General features: G+C 44.7%; 1 protein-coding gene across 3 annotated transcripts in view; it reads right to left on the reverse strand.

Annotated features, from left to right (window-relative positions):
* The window catches only part of FAM3D (FAM3 metabolism regulating signaling molecule D), a 211120-nt gene that overhangs the window by 118962 nt on the left and 72493 nt on the right, over positions 1-19665 (reverse strand). For all 3 annotated transcript variants that reach the window (XM_068251747.1, XM_068251745.1, XM_068251746.1), the window contains exon 2: positions 7888-7957. In XM_068251747.1, coding sequence (XP_068107848.1) covers positions 7888-7900 — 13 coding nt within the window. In that variant the 5' untranslated portion in view covers positions 7901-7957. The remainder of the gene's footprint in view (positions 1-7887; positions 7958-19665) is intronic.

A 19665-nucleotide genomic window follows, 5' to 3' on the forward strand; every position in this document is an offset into this window, starting at 1 on the left:
GGTGCCTAACCTAAGATCCCCCTGGTGGTGCCTAACCCTGAGACCCCCATGGTGGTGCCTAACCCTAAATCTTCCCTGGTGGTAACTAATCCTAAATCCCCCCCATAGTGATCGCTTTATTGTGTGAATAATAATGTTTTACAACTAGATACTGTAAAAAATATATTACAATGTACTTACTGATCGCTTGATTATATGGATAATAATGTTTTACAAAGAGTAAGTGATAACATTTTAAACAACGTTTTAGTTAAATACGATAGATATGTTTAGTATGTTTGTAACCATTATTCGTCAGATTTAGCTATTGCTCAGTTTATCAGATGGATAATAGTGTTTTATAAGTATTAAGTGTGAAAAACGATAAATTATGATTTTGTTGTTGCGCAGTTTATTTGGTGGATAATAATGTTTTACAATTTTACCCATCGATATCCAGCAGATTTGATCACTCTGACATGGATACCACCAGCAGGCCAATCGATTGATCAAATTGACTAATCGATATCGATCAGTGGTGGGTCGGGAGTGGCGGCAGATTGAGAGCCCATAACGTTGCACTGCATGCAACAGTGCAATGCTGCGGTTCTATAGACTTTTTATAGATTTCATGCTGAAAAATCTATAGCTAGTGTTGCAGTAATATATGCCTTTTAGATCTGCTGGACTGGGATTTGAGCAGTGTTTCTGCAGAAAAAAACATGGCAGATTGTGAAACCCCTCTGAGGTGGCTGGTACTCAGACTGCTGTGCTGATTGCTGGAAATTCTGTGTACAGTGAGGGAGAGACATGGCTGGTACTCAGAGTGTTGTGCTGAATGCTGGAAATTTTGTGCACAGTGAGGCTGAGACATGACTGGTACTCAGACTGCTGTGCTGATTGCTGGAAATTCTGCGCACAGGGAACGTCTTTTTAAAGAATAAATGCCATGCTGAGAATCCCCCTATGAGAACATGGGGTAGCCCAAAATCTGTTGGTAATGTCAGATTTCTACTACTTACTGTAAGTGACAGCAACATAGGAGAAAAGTCAGGGGCGCCTCTAGCCTTCTTGTCACTCCAGGCAAGAAATGCTGTGGCGCCCCCCCTCCCCATAAAAAATAAATCAAAAATCATATACATTATAGAACACTTCACACATGATATAAGCCATCAGAGAAGGATAACTATGAAACGGGGCCCTAGGCAAGATAACACTTTGCCCTCCACTGATGGTCACCTGGCTTATTTAGTTAGATTTGGTGGGGGCTAGCAACCACCAGGCCCCTAAACTCTCTTTAGACCCTAGGCAGCTGCCTAAGTTTGCCTTGTGGATGATCAGCATTGTATGCCATACAGCACATGCAGCCAGTATGCACCTCAAATAAATACAGCATCCACACTACAAGTTTCAATGGCAGTCACATTGCAAGCTCGGATTATCAAGCAAGACATTCTTACTTTCAAAATAATTTTTCACAAACATTATGAGACATGCAAATATGTTACCACCTGTTAGGGTAGGACTGGAGTGGATATAAATATCATGACATTGAAGGGCTAATATGGTAAGGTGGTTTAAGGCCCAGTGCACACCAAGCGGTTTGAGCAGCAATCCGCCAACCGCATCTGTCTGTGAAAACGCTTGGCTAATGTATTTCAATGGGATGGTGCACACCAGCGGTTTGAGGTTTTTAGCAAACTGCAAACGTGCCTCCTGCTGCACATTTGCGGTTTGCAGAAGTGATTCTGCCTCAATGTAAAGTATAGGAAAAATGCAAACCGCTCTGAAAAACGCCAGATCAGAGCGGTTTTCCAGGCGTTTTTGTTACAGAAGCTGTTCAGTAACAGCTTTTACTGTAACAGTATTTGTAATCTGCTTCACAAAAACGCTCGGCATGTTTAGAAAATGTCTCTAAACATGCCTAGAATCACTCTGAAATCTGCTTCAAAAACCGCTAGCGTTTTGAGGATCTGCTAGCGGTTTTGGTGTGCACTGGGCCTAATGGTTTGATTCATAACCCATTCTGGAGATAAGCACAGTGTGTTTGTAGTGTAAGTGATACAAGAGAAGAGAAGTAGAATGGAGGGAGGAAGGGTAGTAGAGGGTCAGAATTGATGACATGGATGAGCAGATATCTATGAGTAGAATAGAGGCACAGTGGGTAGCACTACTGCATTTTAGTGCTGAGTCCTAGGCTTGAACATTGGTCAGGGCAAAATCTGCATGGAGTTTCTGTCTTCAGACACTTCAGACATTTCCTGCATCCTAAAAAACATACTAATAAGTCAACTGGTTTACCCCAAAACAATCCTATATTGAAAATATTAGACTATAACTGTGGTAGGGATTAGATTGTGAGCTCCTCTGAGGACAGTCAGTGACATGATTACGTACTCTGTAAAGTGCTGCAGGAGATGTCAGTGCTATATAAATACATAATAATAATATGGTAGGACATTAAACAATAACTACCTATAACTACGGTAGGGTTAGATTGTGAGCTCCTAGGAGGACAATCAGTGACATGAATATGTACTCTGTAAAGTACTACAGAAGATGTCAGTGCTGTATAAATACATGATAATAATATGGTCGGACATTACAGTTTGACTATGGTAGGGATTAAATTGTAAGCTCCAGTGAGCAGTCAGTGACATGACTGTGTACTCTGTAAAGTGCTGAAGATGTCAGTGCTACATAAATACACAATAATAGTTCCAAATGCTACTTGCTCCCCTGAAGAGTGCTCAGACTAGTGTACATAGTTGTGCACATTGTTCCCCAAGTAGCAGTTGTTTGGTCAGAGAGACAGGAGCAGAGGGTGAGGGCGAGCAAAGTTAAGCTATATAAATACATAATAATAATATGGTAGGACATTACACTATGACTATGGTAGGATTAGACTGTGAGCTCCTCTGGGGACAGTCAGTGACATGACTATGTACTCTGTAATGTGCTGCAGAAGATGTCAGTGCTTTATAAATACATAATAATAATATGGTAGGACATGAGACTATGACTATGGTAGGATTAGATAGTGATCTCCTCTGAGGACAGTCAGTGACATGACTATGTACTCTGTAATGTGCTGCAGAAGATGTCAGTGCTATATAAATACATAATAATAGTATGGTAGGACATTAGACTATAGCCCCATCTACACGGAGGGACATTGTAGCGATCCGGCGGCTCGATTAGCCGCCGGATCGCCTCTTCCGCGTGCCCGCCGCGTCCCCGCGCGTGCGCCGCATTCGATTCCCCGCTCGTGCCCGCTCGTCCCCGCCGGCGCCGCTTATCTCCCGCACGATTCCCTGCCATTGTCCCCTCGCGGGGATCGAGCAGGGAATCGGCGGTGCGGAGATCCGTCCTGTCGGATCTTATCAATCGAGCCGCATCAGCGGCTCGATTGATAAGCAGCATCGCGGCCGCATCTACTCGTGTAGATGCGGCTTAAGACTATGGCAGGATTAGAGTGTGAGCTCCTCTGAGGACAGTCAGTGGCATGACTATGTACTCTGTAAAGTACTGCAGAAGATGTCAGTGCTATATAAATACATGATAATAATATGGTCGGACATTACAGTTTGACTATGGTAGGGGTTAAATTGTAAGCTCTAGTGAGCAGTCAGTAGTGTTGGGCGAACACCTGGATGTTCGGGTTCGGGCCGAACAGGCCGAACATGGGCCAGATGTTCGGCATGTTCGGCCCGAACGCCGAACTCAATGGGAGTCAATGGGACCCCCGAACATGCCCATTTTGGGGGCCCTATGGGGTCGCAGGCATAAGGGGGGAGCATGCCCCGGTCGCGGGGGGGGTCGGAAATTCCCCCCACCCCCTCCGCTAGCGCTCCCCCCTCTGCCCGCTTCCCCATACAAAAAGTTTAAATCAAGTTCAATAGTACCTGGGCTGGTGGCATTGGCTGGCAGTGGAGTGAGGAGGAGGAGGAGTCCAAATAGCAGAGTGACGTTGAGGCCGGGCAGCGGGCGGTTCAGCGCTAGTACCCTTGTGGTACTTCCGCCCTTTCTCTGACCTCACGTCCTCTGCGTGATGACGCATACGAGGGTACGCGTGATGCGTACCCTCGTATGCAGAGGACGTGAGGTCAGAGAAAGGGCGGAAGTACCACAAGGGTACTAGCGCTGAACCGCCCGCTGCCCGGCCTCAACGTCACTCTGCTACTCGGACTCCTCCTCCTCCTCACTCCACTGCCAGCCAATGCCACCAGCCCAGGTACACTACTATTGAACTTGATTTAAACTTTTTTTATGGGGAAGCGGGCAGAGGGGGGAGCGCTAGCGGAGGGGGTGGGGGGAATTTCCGACCCCCCCCGCGATCGGGGCATGCTCCCCCCTTATGCCTGCGACCCCATAGGGGGGCCGTATTGCGGCCTGTTCGGCCGAACAGGGCCCTGTTCGCCCGAACAGGGGCCCTGTTCGGCCCTGTTCGGGGGCATACAGAAGTTCGGGGCGAACCCGAACTTAAAAGGCCGAACACCATCAGGTGTTCGGCCGAACTCGAACATCACCCGAACAGGGTGATGTTCTGCAGAACCCGAACAGTGGCGAACACTGTTCGCCCAACACTAGCAGTCAGTGACATGACTATGTACTCTGTAAAGTGGGAAGATGTCAGTGCTACATAAATACACAATAATAGTTCCAAATGCTACTGGCTCCCCTGAAGAGTGCTCAGACTAGTGTACATAGTTGTGCACATTGTTCCCCAAGTAGCAGTTGTTTGGTCAGAGAGACAGGAGCAGAGGGTGAGGGCGAGCAAAGTTAAGCTTCACACTTACCACAGTGACTGCAACAACACAGGAAGATGGATCCAGCGAGGTGTCCCCTCATGACAATCGTCCAGAGATTCATCTTTACAGGACGGGCGCGAACGAGAAGTCAAGCGACCGCAGTACTTTACGGGGTGTCGGTAAGGATCTTAAAGATCCGATCCTCAGTGATGGTTACTTTTCACCACACAACGCTAAGCGATGTCAAGACATCGTGTAAATGACTACTTTTCGCTCGAAAAAAAAAATTGATGGACATCGGGAAAATCGTTGGAAAAATCGTGAGGTGGTACATAGCATTAAAGAGAGGGCAAACAGACAGCATTAATGGAAATACATTATTATGCCAGCTTCAATTATAAGTAGTGATGGATGTAATTACACACATTGCTTACATGTCCATTATCATTGTTTGAGCTTTAGATGCTGCCCTCCTATTCACTCTATCACAATGAAAGACAAAACCTGCAACCCCCAATGTGTCCATTACACACTTCAGTCTTCAAACACTGTCCTTGTGAATTCAGGGAGAAGTGCAGGCGGTGTAGGGGAGAGGATCAGATGATCCTACCGCTCCATAGCTAGTCATGGCGATCGTCCTGACATCTAGACATGCCAGACATTCTAGCAGAGCCCACTGCTGTCTGCAAAGTTTACTGTTTGTTTGTTTGTCTCACTCTGCAGACTCAGTAACATTTGGGGGTAGGGCGCTGTCGCTGTTGCCTCTGTGGAGGGGCAGAGAACAGCTATAAGCCAGACACCTTCTTCTTAGGGAGTATCTATAAATCTGAACTCTGAATGATTCTTTATCAGTGACTTAGCAGAAGTCTATTTGTGAAAAGAGCAGAGTAACCAAGCAGCTCAGGGTGACCCAAGCTACTAGGAATGTATAGGGGGATAAAAGGAACCAAAATGCCCTCCTACTAAAAAAGCAAAGCTTGGTGTAATTTGCCTTCTTAAAACAGAAGGAAATCTATTTCTCTCCAGTCCCTTACAACAGTCTTTCAGGGCAGGAATTTTTATTTCCCCTTGGACTGACAGTAATTTATTGCGCCTTTCCCCATCAAAGCCACTCCAAGCCGCTGCCTGGGTGGTCTGTAGGTTAAGGCGCCCCTGAGAAAAGTAATTTGTGGCTTATTTTACTCAGGGAGAAATGAACTTCTTATTTGTATGTGTTTTAAATTTTAAGAGTTTTGTGACAGTTCCTCTTTAACTCCTGGCTTATCTCTGCTTATTTGATTTAACTCATAATCTCTCTTTATCTATTTATCTCACACATTAGCTCTCCTTATTTGTATATCTCATGAATTAAATCTCCTCGACATGTCGCCTTCCTCTGCCGCCCGCTAACCCCACTGCATAACAGCAATTGACAAGTGTGGTATTACTACCTCTGCAATTCGGATGTATTTACATTTTACCTGAATTACACTGGCAGGTGGCAGATGGAAGACCGAAGTGCGAAGTTCAGACGTCTGTCTGAAAGAGGCCTATCAGTTAAGGTGAAGAATAAGTAATCTTTGTGAATCAAACCCATTTCACCCAAAGCACACAGTGTGACTGCACACTTGGGGCTTAAATCACAAAGGCGTGATAACTCTTATCACGGTCGCGGTAGTGTTTTGCGTGCGCTACAACGCGCATAATGTTTTTGAAGCGCAAATGCGAATTTGCATGCAAAATTGCTGAAATGTGCGTTTGCGTGCAAAAAACGTTACGCGTGCTATAACGCTAGTGCGACTGTGATAAGAGTTATTACGGCTTTGTGGGCCAGATTTATCAAAGCATTACCGACCGTTTTTTCTTCTTAAACTGTCCTTACCAGCAGGGGGAGTGTTCAGCTTCCCAATGCTTTTTTAAGTGAAGGGAGATTGCGGCAGTTCTGAATGTTTTCCTTAGATTAAGAACAGCGCAGAACTGTCCCTGAATAAGAAGTGGCTAATACCACTTCTTAACCCCGCAGAGCAGGTTTACGCTGACACCTCATAGCTTCCTTTTTAATTTACTGCCATCTACCCACACTCATTTGTTACTGAGGTGAACTCCCCTTCACCCTGGTGATGTTTATTTGTTTAAGAGAAGGAGGGGAATTGCAGACGAGTGTGTGGAGAATTGACTGGTTAGAGCATGTTAAAAAAGTGTGTAAAAGACAGAGCAGACATTGGGATTATTTGAGAATGAAAGTTTAGGAGAGAAATTACAGCCTGGGCTGCTTGTGTCCCAGATGGATAAACAAACAAGTCATACACTGTTGTGTTCCTTTGTCTGAGGCACTGTTCTAGCGCCTCGTCACTTCGAACAGTTTAGGAAGGAAACAGCACCATCTAGTGGCTTCTTAAAGTGAACCGAGCATCATTTTTAACACCCAGGGCAGCTCTATAGCAAATTAAAAATGCATTCTAAAAATGTGATTTATTATTAAAAAAACTTTCATTTTACCTCATTTTTTTTTTTACATCTAAGGGTTAAAATAGCCACTTTGTCCGACCGTAAAGGACCTGGGGACGCTGAGCAGGAGATGGTGGAAGGCAGATAAGAAATCACCTCATTAGACTTAATTGACCACAAACAAACCCCCATTGTACTTCAAACAGAAAACGTCAGTTACAGTTGAAAAATTTCACACCTAGCCTGGATAATAGCAGTAGTAAAATAGCAGGGGAGTGAGCTTCTGAACAATGGCAGCCCTTTCAGTTATTTGAAGCCAGGAGCTGCTTAGATCCCTTTAAGGTGCCTGAGACAGTTCTGCATGGAGTTCTACAAGCCTACCAGCATTTTGTCTCAGGCACTCTTGATAAATCTGGCCCTGTGAATCAAGCCCCTAATGTCAAACCTTCTTTATTTCCGCAGTGAAGGAACACTCCATTCTGCTAACAAAACATGATTAGGTGAAGGAGTAAAATTAGAATGAAATGTCTACATATAACATTTATAAGTTTACAATATTAAAAAAAAAAGAAAGAAAGAAAGAGCTGAATTGAAGGGAATAATGAAGGTTCACTTTAAGTGTTAGGTCCCTCATCTGGGAACAATTGTCTCTTCTATCTATACCCACTGTAGTTACAATGGCACCTTTTTTTTCTAATAGTATATAAGCTTCAAATTATTGAAATCTTACCTAACCACCTCATAGTGTTTCAGTGAGGAAGAAAAACAGATACCACAAAGTCCGTAATTTCTGTAATTTTCTGTAAACACAAAAACAACAGAAATTGGTTACAATAATCCACATCAGTGTGTCAAGTCTTTTTCTGTAACTTAGTTTGTACTGGTCTCATCCGCAACTACCACAAAACACAGGGAAAGCATCAGTGAATCATTTGCTTTGTGTTTTTTCTGTATTTTTTTTACAAATTTAAAATGTCCTGATGAAAAAAACATATATTTTGCCTTTTGGCCACAGTTTTAAAATTACATTAGCCAGCATAAACAGTGGGAAGTCATTGTGCAATACTAGGATTCTGCCATTCAACATCAGGTACTGATCAGTGGGTGATGAGTTTGCAATAAAGAAAGAAGACATGGGCACCTGTTCAATTCACTTTTTCTCCTAAGTTTTCTCCTAGGCAGTAATTTCCCACCTTATCAATAAAATACCTTAAGTTGCCACTTGCCAGCAAGCCAAAAATGCTCAGAATAATTTTGATAGTACCTTTTCACCTACTTTTTAGTTCTTTTTTACTTGTAGAGTACTGAAAAGTTATTTTCAATAAACAATGAAAAAATGATCTCCTGGGCCATATGCAATTCACTTTCTCTCCTGAGTTTTCTCCTAGGAGAACATTTTTCACCTTCAATTTATAACAACTTTTTAGCACTTTGCAATGGAAAAAGTACCAAAAAGTAGGCGAAAAACTGCTATTGAAATAATTTTGAGTATTGGTTTGCTTGCTGGTGGCTTAAAAGGCATTTTATTGTCAAATTGGAAAAGTTCACCTAGGAGAAAACTCAGGTGAAAAAGTGAATTGCATATGGGCCCCTAGGTGAAAACTTAGGATAAAGAGTGAATTGAATCATGGCCATTGAGCTGATGACAAATTTATAAAAATGCTGCTGGCATTCAACAGGTCAAATTTAGTAAACAGATTATATACAGAGACATTGGGGAGAGTTCTCACCTTATCTATGTTAAATTGTAACCTCCAAAAGAGCAAAAAAAAAATATGATTAGGGCAAGAAAAGTAATATTAAAATTAAGGTAATTATATGCATGAGGCATATGAATCAGTCCTAAGGAGCAATGAGCAAACATTAGAACCTTCATCCCACAAGCACTTCTTCACAGCAAAGGTGAAGGTCATCATCACCAGATATTTATATGTACTGCTGAATTGGAGTAGCATGAGATGCCCAGGCTTGGAGGCTTGGGGTGTAGAGCTGGCGGCTAACAGCTGTTTTGTGGGAAAGGACATTTAAAAGAGCTCAGGGCACCCCTATACTCCATCCCCTAAATCCATCTACCATGATTAAGAGGCCAATCAATACTACTGATGGGCACCACCATTCATGGTTGGAGTGCAGAGTTGCTATAAAGGAAGGGCCAAAAGTGCACACATGAACTTGTAAGATGTCTGAAGCACCTCTGTACCAGTTTATTTACAGAATGGATCAAAGTCTTGACAGACTGTCAAACAATCATTCACCAAAAGTGGTTTGTTTAGGATACATCAGTTATCCCCCGTCAGTAATCCCCCAATTTGTATTAAGAATCTCAATCTGCTCCTCCCCCTCTATCAGCCCCCCTCACCCCCACTTGGTGGGCGGGGACTTGCTGTGGCTTGCTTTGCACGGCATGGACACGTGCAGCTACGTCCATACCGTGCATTACAACTGCCTATAAGTATATAAGATTCATGCAGCTCAATCCATTCACTAGCCACTGAGTCTTCTATGTGTGCAGAGAACATTATATATACAGTAATCAAGGTGTATTAAAAATAAGTAAACTGTAAAATATAATTTCCCACGTAACTCCTAATGGGACTGCTGCCTGCAGGTCGAACCAGTTCTTCATGCTTCTCCTTGTATTTCGAATGCCTACATTACTGCGTGTCTCAGCATTGCTCACATATTTGAATTCTTATGATAGTGTTATTGTTTAGAGAACAAAATACGATAAGGGCAACATGATGTTCTTTCTTTTGGTAGTCACCCCCAGGGCCGGGCCGAGGCATAGGCTGGAGAGGCTCTAGCCTCAGGGCGCAATGTAGGAGGGGGCGCAGAATTCATTCAGCTGTCATTCCTAATGTGTTTGTAGCAGAAAGAAATAAGAAAAGGGGATACATGGCAGTGACTGCAAGCCAGATAACTAGATATGAAGGTGTTGGGGAGGTTGTGGGCCCTGTGGCGCCTCTTAGTCTAATAGCAGTCAGTGTGTGACGGCTGGGGGGATTAATGAAGGGGCGCACTTTGGTATCTCAGCCTTGGGTGCTGGAGGACCTTGTCCCGGCTCTGGTCACCCCTCTACAATGAACAGTTATAGAAACAGTATACTCCAGATTGGAGATCTGCAAATACACCATAGGGGTTTATCATGTTCCAGTAGAAAAAGTTGGACAAACTGGGTTTACTTAGCTTGGAAAGAAGATGGCTAAGGGGTGACCTGATAAACAGGTATTAATACATTTGAGGGCAAAACAAAAGCTTGGTAGATGGGATTTTTGTTCCTAGGCTTGCTCAAAGGACAAGGAGACATGATCTGCGTATGAAAAAAATATTTTGCCATCTATTTAGGAAGGGGTTCTTTACAGAGTTGATAAAATCTGGAATATTTTTCCACAGGAAGTAGTTATGTCAATTCAATATCGGCATTTAAAGGAGGATTGGATGCTTTCCTTGCATTGAAGAGTTGATCCAGGACATTTACCTGACTGCCATGTTGAGTCAGAAAGGAATTAGGTCCCCTTAAAGGGAACCTTAACTGAGGGTGAAAATATAGAGGTTTACTTACTTGGTGCTTCTACCGGCCCACTGAAGAAATCCTGTGCCCCCCACCGGGACAAACTGATCCTTTGGCCACCCCCAGCAAGCCAGTTTTGTTTCTGGCGACTGGTCAGTTGGCGAGCCACTGCGCCTGCCCAGCCCTGTCGCTGTAGCCGTCCTTTGCATGCACAGTATGAGATTTTTCATACTGTGCATGCACAAGACAGCAATGGGAGCATGCTCTAGGATGCGCATGGCTAGGGCCACACAGGCATAGTGGCCCGCCGATGGGCCAATCGCCGGAAAAAAACTGTCTCACTGCAGGGGACTGGAAGATTTGCTTGTCCCAGTGCGGACACAGGACATCTGCGGGGGGGGCGGGGGGGGGGGGGTTTGGGCGGTAGAAGCCCCAGGTAAATAAAACTCTTTTTTTACCCTCAGTTAAGGTTCCCTTTAAAAGTAAGGGATCAACTGGGATATGTGAGGATGCAGGACAGAAATAGAAACAATATTTACTGTACCTTTTTATTTGCCTTTCATTTTTTTTAATACTCTAGTTGGACTTGATGGACGCATGTGTTTTTTCAACCAAACTATGTAACTATGTATTATAAGATCCACACTTTTTTTTTTAACAAAACTTCATGGTTGAAGTTTCCACAAAAAACATGAGTGAAAATGGCAATATTCTTTTTGCATTCATTTTCATGAAAATCATGTTCAATTAGATTTTTTGAACGAAATGCCATCAAAAATAAGTTTTGTTATTTTTCACATTGTCGCAAATTTTCGCTGTAAAAATATTGATTTTTTTGCAATAATTTTTTTTACGGTAAAAATATCATTTTGAGTTTTCGTGCTTTTTGAGGTGCACTTGTCACAGAGATGGAGAAGCACCCATGCGAGAAGACTTCAGTGTGCCTCAGTTCACGGTCACAGTACCATGTGGCCCAATTACGATAAATTCCACAGAGCTGGCACCACCAGATGAAGTAAAAATGCTCTTTATTCAAACATCATTAAAGTGACATTCAGTCAGTAATTATAGCAAAAGATTGTAGCAATGGCGACAGTCGTCGACAGCCCACTGTTTCAGACTTGACGTCCTTTGTCAAGCCATACTGCAGTATGGCTTGACAAAGGACGTCAAGTCCGAAACAGCGGGCTGTCGCCATTGCTACAATCTTTTGCTATATTTACTGACTGAATGTCATTTTAATAAATTAATAAAGTGCTTTTTGAGGTAAAATATCGAATATCGGTGATTCATGGTTTTTGTGAAAATGTTCTCAAAATTGAATGCGAAAATGACTTGGCGAAAATTTGTAAGCAACGCCGATTCCTGTATATAAATACAATAGCTATCTCAGCACACAGTAGTGCATATTTATATATATTCTGTACACAAACATGTCAGCTATTTCTATAACAATAGTGTATTTTTTCAATTTTGGGATGAGTTAAAATATTTATGCTATAAACATCTACCTTTGGGCTCTGAAACAGGTATCAATGTCTGTACAGCACACAGTTATCTCATATAAATAAAAGCACACACTGCATTTCATCAAAACTTGGAAAGACTTAAACGGAACCTGAACTGAGTAAAATTATTTCAAATAAACACACGAGGTAACTTCAAACAAACATTACATAGTTCCTCTCAGAAGCTCACCATTTTCTTCTGACAATGATCCCTTCCAGTTCTGACAACATTTTGTCAGAACTGAAATATATCAGTTGCTGTCAGCAGAGGCGGCCTTTGGGGGTGGCAAGTGGGGCAATCGCCCCAGGCCCCACACATAAAGAGGGCCCGCATGTCATGCCCGCCATACCATGCTCATTTTGGTGGTGGTGAAGGAAAGGTCTACAGAAGTCTAGCTGTTTGTGTTCTGAGCAGTGTGTCATTTACAAATACTCAGATTTTCCTATTTTGTTTTACACACCTTATATTTTGCACCCCCCTTTTATTGCTCAGGTTTTCGTTTTCAGCATGCTTTACTGTACTATGCCGTTTGCATTTTTGTAATGAATTTCTGCACTGACATGAAGCTTGCCAAATGTCCGATTAAGGTAACGTGCAAGAGCCTCAGCCTGAGGGCCCCAGGGGCATTTAGTTCAGTCTAGCAAGGACTGGAGCTGGAGGGGGCTCAGGCTGGAGCTTCCAGACTGGCTGGGGATTGGTGCTAGGTTTCATGGGGAGCTAGGGATAGGTAGAGGCTGGCTGGGGAGCTAGGGACAGGTCTAGTTTGATTACATTACGTATTGTAATTGTTCCTATATTGGTTGGCTTAGTTTTTAAACAATAATAAGGCATAGTGCTTTAGAGGTGGACAAGCCCGTGATTGTGGTGGTACGGTACATGGCCTTCACTTATGGCTCTAGGCCCCGCATATGACACTCGCCCCAGGCCCCACGTATTCTAAGGCCGCCTCTGCTGTCAGTTATAGCTGAGAGGACAACTGATGTGCCAGTTACTGTCCATGTTTCCCTATGGCTCAAGTGGGCGATGTTACAGTTTAACAGTGTGCTAACCAGGGGCGTAGCAATAGGGGGTGCCGAGGTAGCAACCGCATCGGGGCCCTTGGGCCAGAGGGGCCCCGAAGGGCCCTCCCTCAACTACAGTATTAGCTCTCTATTGGTCCTGTGCTCATAATAATCACTTCTATAGATACTTTGAATAGTGGTACTCATTAATCTATTCCCCATCCCCTTCTTGCACCTCTGACACTGTAGTTGTCATTGGCAGATTTTGGTGCGCCGTATCAATTGTTATGTATGGAGTGTTTGGGGGGCCCCATTGTAAAACTTGCATCGGGGCCCACAGCTCCTTAGCTATGCCACTGGTGCTAACCAGGAAGCTGTTATGGGGTAATGGCCATTTTCAAAATGGAGGACAGATAATTCTCTTGATCACAGTGGACAAACAGGACGCATGGCACGAGAGGAGAAAGAGATTGATGAGTAGACTACACGGGAGGGAAGTATGACTTGTGTATGTTTATATTGACTTTTAATTTTCAGTTCAGGTTTTCTTTAAGATTTTAATACATAACCTTACTATTTATATTACTGTGTGTGACTGCATTGAAAAACATCTATCTCATAGGTTCTGCTGAACTTCTGAAGATGACACATCATGTAAATATGACAGCAAAGGCTTTGCCTGGATGATTCAGACATAAACATCACATCAGTGACACAAGATAACAACTGCAAAGTTGTAATGTAGCAACCAATAAAACCTTTTAAAAAGTTGCTCTACTGGAAACTCCTCCAGGAAACAGGATTCTGTGTGAAGAAATAACTGAGACTTGCTATAAAAGATTAACCAAGGAAAGTAAGTAGAATCAATAAACTATTGATCCGACTACAGAATATACAGGAAATTCACGTTTTACCTTTAATGTGAATTTCCTGTAACTTTTTGCCTTGAACTCCAACTCGTGAACAGATGCCACGCCCTGTGCCGAACCTCCTTTATGCTTATAAGCATCAGAGATGATCAAAGAGATGCAAATGTTCCAGAATCCAATGCAAGTAGAAAGCAATGTGAGACTGAGCCAGCAGCTATTTTATGATAACGGTGATTATTATTACTATATTATTAATATTACTTAGCTACTGAGTTTGTTTGGCTGATTGTCAAGTTGGGATTTATATGCAAATCCAGAATATTTGCATCTCGCTAATCAAGTATGACTTCTTGCACTACTCTCTGATCTGGGCATATGCCCCTGAGATCTAGCAATTTCCTGCTTCTACTGGTTGATAATAAGTATTGACCCTAGAACTGGCATTAACACCATGTGCCTTCAATGCTGACCTTCTAGTTACTCTGTGTGACTTGAGTCTCACAGTCTTCATACTGTTCTCCTATACCTTCTGGTTTGCTATGTGTGTGACTTGTGAGTTTTACTGCGTGTGTTTCGTTTTATAAAATGAATCCCTTACTGCATGTACACACACTAGATAGAACTCGGCCACCTCGGCCAACCGAGAATCAAGTGTGCACAGGTGCCCCAAAGCTTGTTTAACACTTGTACAACATAGGCGTTTCAAGCCACTGACCCCCCAAAAAAACCCCACCACACACTAGAGAATGTAATCTAAACCATGTGCCGCATAGGGTGGATACATAATACAGGGAGACCCTGACATATAAACAACCCACCGATCCTGTTGCATTTTGTTGCACACCCCCTTCCTATGCTACCTCAGCTTAGTGTGGAAATGCAGAGTATAGTGCAGCAGAAGCTGTGCTCTCATCTCTCTGCTAGCGTCCAGTGCTTCCACCTGTCTGCTCACCACTCTCCCTAGGGCCCAGCATCACCTACTGCATGTAGTGTGATTACCCACTACATGAGGAGAGCCAGCACTAGAGGTAGCAGAAAACAGACAGGATGGTCACACAGGCACAGCACTGGACTCCAGAGGGGAGGTTAGAGCACAGCTTCTGCTGTTCTATGCTCTATCTTTACACAGTGGACTGGAGGAGTGCAGGAGGGGGACATGAACAAATAGTGGGACAAAGGGACAGAGGGAGGCACAAAGGGATACACACAGAGCCGGATCATCCACAAGGTAACTTAGACAGGTGCCTAGGGCCTGGAGAGAGTCTAGGGGCCTGGTTTATGCCAACCTCCAACAAATCTTACCAAAAAACCTAGGTGGCCATAAAGTGTGGGTCCAAAGTCGCTGCTTGCCTAGGGCACCATTTCACTTTAATCCATCACAGGGGCTTTAAAGTGACTCCGAGCTCATCTAAAAAATAAAAGTTGTACTCACCAGGGGCTTTCTCCAGCCCAGTGCTGGTCGGGAGGTCCCACGCCGGCGTCCTGGCTCCTCTCCATGTCCCCACTCCGGAATGGCTGACAGGGCGCAGCCCGGGCGACACTCTCCCGAGTGTCGGGCTGCTTCTTCCGCATATGACGCGGATTACGTCACACGCCGGCCGCCTCGCGTCATCACGGCGGCCAGCGTGAAAGTACTGCGCATGCGCGCTTTAATCGCGCATGCGCAGTACTTTCACGCCGGCCGCCGTGATGACGCGAGGCGGCCGGCGTGTGACGTAATCCGTGTCATATGCAGAAGAAGCAGCCCGACACTCGGGAGAGTGTCGCCCGGGCTGCGGCCTGTCAGCCATTCCGGAGCGGGGACATGGAGAGGAGCCAGGACGCCGGCGTGGGACCTCCCGACCAGCACTGGGCTGGAGAAAGCCCCTGGTGAGTACAACTTTTATTTTTTAGATGAGCTCGGAGTCACTTTAAGGTGGCACAAGGAGACAGAAGGAGGCGCAGAGGGACAAAGGGACACACAGAGGGACAGAGGGGCACACGGAGATTGAAGGTGGCACAAGGAGACAGAAGGTGTCACAAGGGAACAGAAGGAGGTAAAAACACCCGTGGGGTGTGTGGTTTCGTTCGGGATGCATGGCTTCATCCAGGGTGGGGCTTAGTTCAGGGATGGGGCTTAACAGAGGCATGGTGCCCCCAGGACCAATGGCACTCTAGGCGGTGGCCTGTACTGCCTATGCCTAAAAACGTCTCCAGTTGTATAAAGATCCAGAACACAGGATCTTTAAACAGAAGCAACCCAAAAGCCATTGTTCTTCTTTCCCCTCCAGCCTTAGGCCGATCCATCGTGCATCACGTGTCCTATCTCCTCTCTTTATAGCAAGAGACATGTTTTTCTGCTATAGCAAGATGAAGCGTTTGTACAAGACTCAGCTCATGAACAGCTGCTGAGGGATCGAGTCCCAATCCCTTTGGGCAACAACCATTGAAGGATGTGTATGCACTGCACCTTAACCTTCCTGGCGGTAAGCCCGAGCTGAGCTCGGGGTAAGCCGCCGGAAGGCACCGCTCAGGCCCCGCTGGGCCGATTTGCATAATTTTTTTTTTGCTGCACGCAGCTAGCACTTTGCTAGCTGCGTGCAGTGCCCGATCGCCGCCGCTACCCGCCGATCCGCCGCTATCCGTCGCGGCGCAGCCGCCCCCCCCCCCCAGACCCCGTGCGCTGCCTGGCCAATCAGTGCCAGGCAGCTCTATGGGGTGGATCGGAATCCCCTTTGACGTCACGACGTCGATGACGTCGGTGACGTCATCCCGCCCCGTCGCCATGGCGACGGGGGAAGCCCTCCGGGAGATCCCGTTCTTTGAACAGGATCTCCGGATCTCCGATCGCCGGCGGCGATCGGAGGGGCTGGGGGGATGCCGCTGAGCAGCGGCTATCATGTAGCGAGACTTTGTCTCGCTACATGAAAAAAAAAAAAAAATTTTAAAAAAAAGATTTGCTGCCCCCTGGCGATTTTTTTGCAAACCGCCAGGAGGGTTAAAGAGAACCCGAGGTGGGTTTGAAGAATATTATCTGCATACAGAGGCTGGATCTGCCTATACAGCCCAGCCTCTGTTGCTATCCCAAACCCCCCTAAGGTCCCCCTGCACTCTGCAATCCCTCATAAATCACAGCCACTCTGCTGACAAACAGCTTGTCAGAGCTGGCTGTGTTTATCTCTATAGTGTCAGTCTGCTGCTCTCCCCGCCTCTTGCAGAACTCCAGTCCCCGCCTGCATCCCTTCCCTCCCTGCTGATTGGAGGGAAGGGACGGGGGCAGGGACCGGAGCTATGCAGGAGGAGGGGGAGCAGCTGAGACTGACACTACAGATGTAAATACAGCCTCACAGCACGGCTGTGATTTATGAGGGATTGCAGAGTGCAGGGGAACCTTAGTGGGGTTTGGGATAGCAACAGAGGCTGGGCTGTATAGGCAGATCCAGCCTCTGTATGCAGATAACATTCTTTAAACACACCTCGGGTTCTCTTTAACTTTGTATGATTCTTCCCAACACTGCTTTACTGATACCAATCTCACCTGCAGATCTTTGCTATATTATCTTGCCCTAAATTCACTATTCTGCTACCCTAACTGGCTCCACCTGCTCTCTGCTGTGCCGTCACTCGTCAGGGCTGTATGAGAGCTTTTGTAGGGGAAAACTGGTTTATGGTAGGATCCCATTGATGAAGATTGGGCAAAGACCTTGAGCACAGAATTGAGCTAAGGTAAAACTTCTGACATAGTTATTGACTTCTGATATCTGAGTATCTTATGTAAGTATAAGAAGGCAGCATTCATTTTCTGTAACTCAATTTGTACAGTTTGTAGATTGTGAGCTCCTCTGAGGGACAGTTAGTGACAAAACTATATAAACTCTGTAAAGAGCTGCAGAAGATCTCGGCGCTATATAAAAATTGCCAAACCCTTTACTGATGTTGCCTGTGAATTATTTACTACCACAGAAGAAACAAACACTTTCTGTGATAATGAGTTATTATAGAAAAGCTCCATTGGTATACTAATGAGTTCAAACAATACCAAAACCTAGAACCACCTAGAAACCAATCTGAGAGGAGGAATAAATGTACCACTTCTCATTCATTCACCCATCCCTACAGCCACATGTAAACACAGAATCCAGCATCCTAACATTTGGCAATTATTCATGGCAGATAGAAGCAGCAGCAATTTGAATGGTAAACCTATTTAACTGCTCCTTTATACAGTCACTTAAAGAACAAGTGACACCCATGCTAACCTAGAAATAAAAAAACACATGTATAAGTAGATAAATACTAGTTCTACTTACATAACAGATGTATTGCACTGTCCACGTTATGATTCCTGTGGATTTTATAAAGGAACAGCAGAGAATCCTATTCTAGACAGTTTCCATCTTGGTTACCTTTGAATAAAGCTAATCCTGACATAATTTCCTCCCTCACTCTTGCTAATTGTGTAATCGTTACCCGCCCTCCTCCGAGAGTTTTCAGACACTCCCACTGAGGTCTATACTAGGAAGTGCACTGTCTTGTCATTACAATACAATACAATAACATTTGTAAAGCGCTTTTCTCCCATAGGACTCAAAGCGCATTGTGGAGCAGCTTGAGAGAGCTGCAGCCCAGCTTGGGCATTTAGAAGGAGAGGGAAATAAAGGGAAGAGGAGGAATATATTATAGATAAAAAGACTCCCCAGCATGCAACTGTTTTGCCAGCCGATGGTAATGGCAATTAAAGGGCCAGTGCTCCTAAGGTATGTGATAACTCCAAACCAAAACAGCAGAACAAGTTTTGAAAGTTTTGAATGCAGGACTAGCATCTTTATCACTTAATACACTCAGACCAGTTGCTGTTGAAATTAGATTTTTATGGTGACAATCCCGCTTTAAAGCATAGGTACAGTCTCATTGGGCGTACGCTCACCAGACCTCTCATTGTTCTCCACAACTGCCACGATTAATGCTGCAGCAAGTTAGTCCCAGGCCAATATGTCCCTAGAGTAGCATTAGTCAATCCAACCAGCCATGTGTTTGATCCATAGCCCAGCAAGTGCTCTCATGAACAGGGTAATATTGACCAAGAGAAGCACTCCTTTCTCAGACCATGGCTTACCCCTGCCCACCTGTCACTAACTAGCTGCAGCACTGATCATAGAATCGCTGTTGCTACCATCCCTCATTAATAATTAACACTTGTTGTCAATCTACATTGCTTGGAGGGTAAAGGTACATACACACGTTTGATTTTTCCAAACGACCGGCCGTTTGGACCGGCCGTTCGAACGTCAAATCGGAGTGTGTACAAACGGTCATTCGGCTGATGAGGCTGGTTTTCATGGATCCGCTTGGCAGATCAATGGAAGTTCTTCCATTGATTTACGAATGGTCACCCTAGCAATTTAATCTTAGTGAGCATCAGAGAGGTCTTGTCTAAACTCACACTAAAGAGGATTATTATTCTAGCAACATAGCTTCTTCCTTTGCTGGCTTGCATTTTGAGTAAAGTTTGCAGACAGCCCATTCGACAATGGCTACATAGCCAAGCATGTGATAAATTTTGGCTTGGTTGGAAGTCAGTAGAAGGCTTTGTTGCTCTTAAAGATGTGCCCAGGGTTTAGCGTTGCCTTGGAAGAAGG

Source organism: Hyperolius riggenbachi, chromosome 9 (genome assembly GCF_040937935.1).
Source record: "Hyperolius riggenbachi isolate aHypRig1 chromosome 9, aHypRig1.pri, whole genome shotgun sequence".
In the NCBI taxonomy this organism is placed as follows: Eukaryota; Metazoa; Chordata; class Amphibia; order Anura; family Hyperoliidae; genus Hyperolius; species Hyperolius riggenbachi.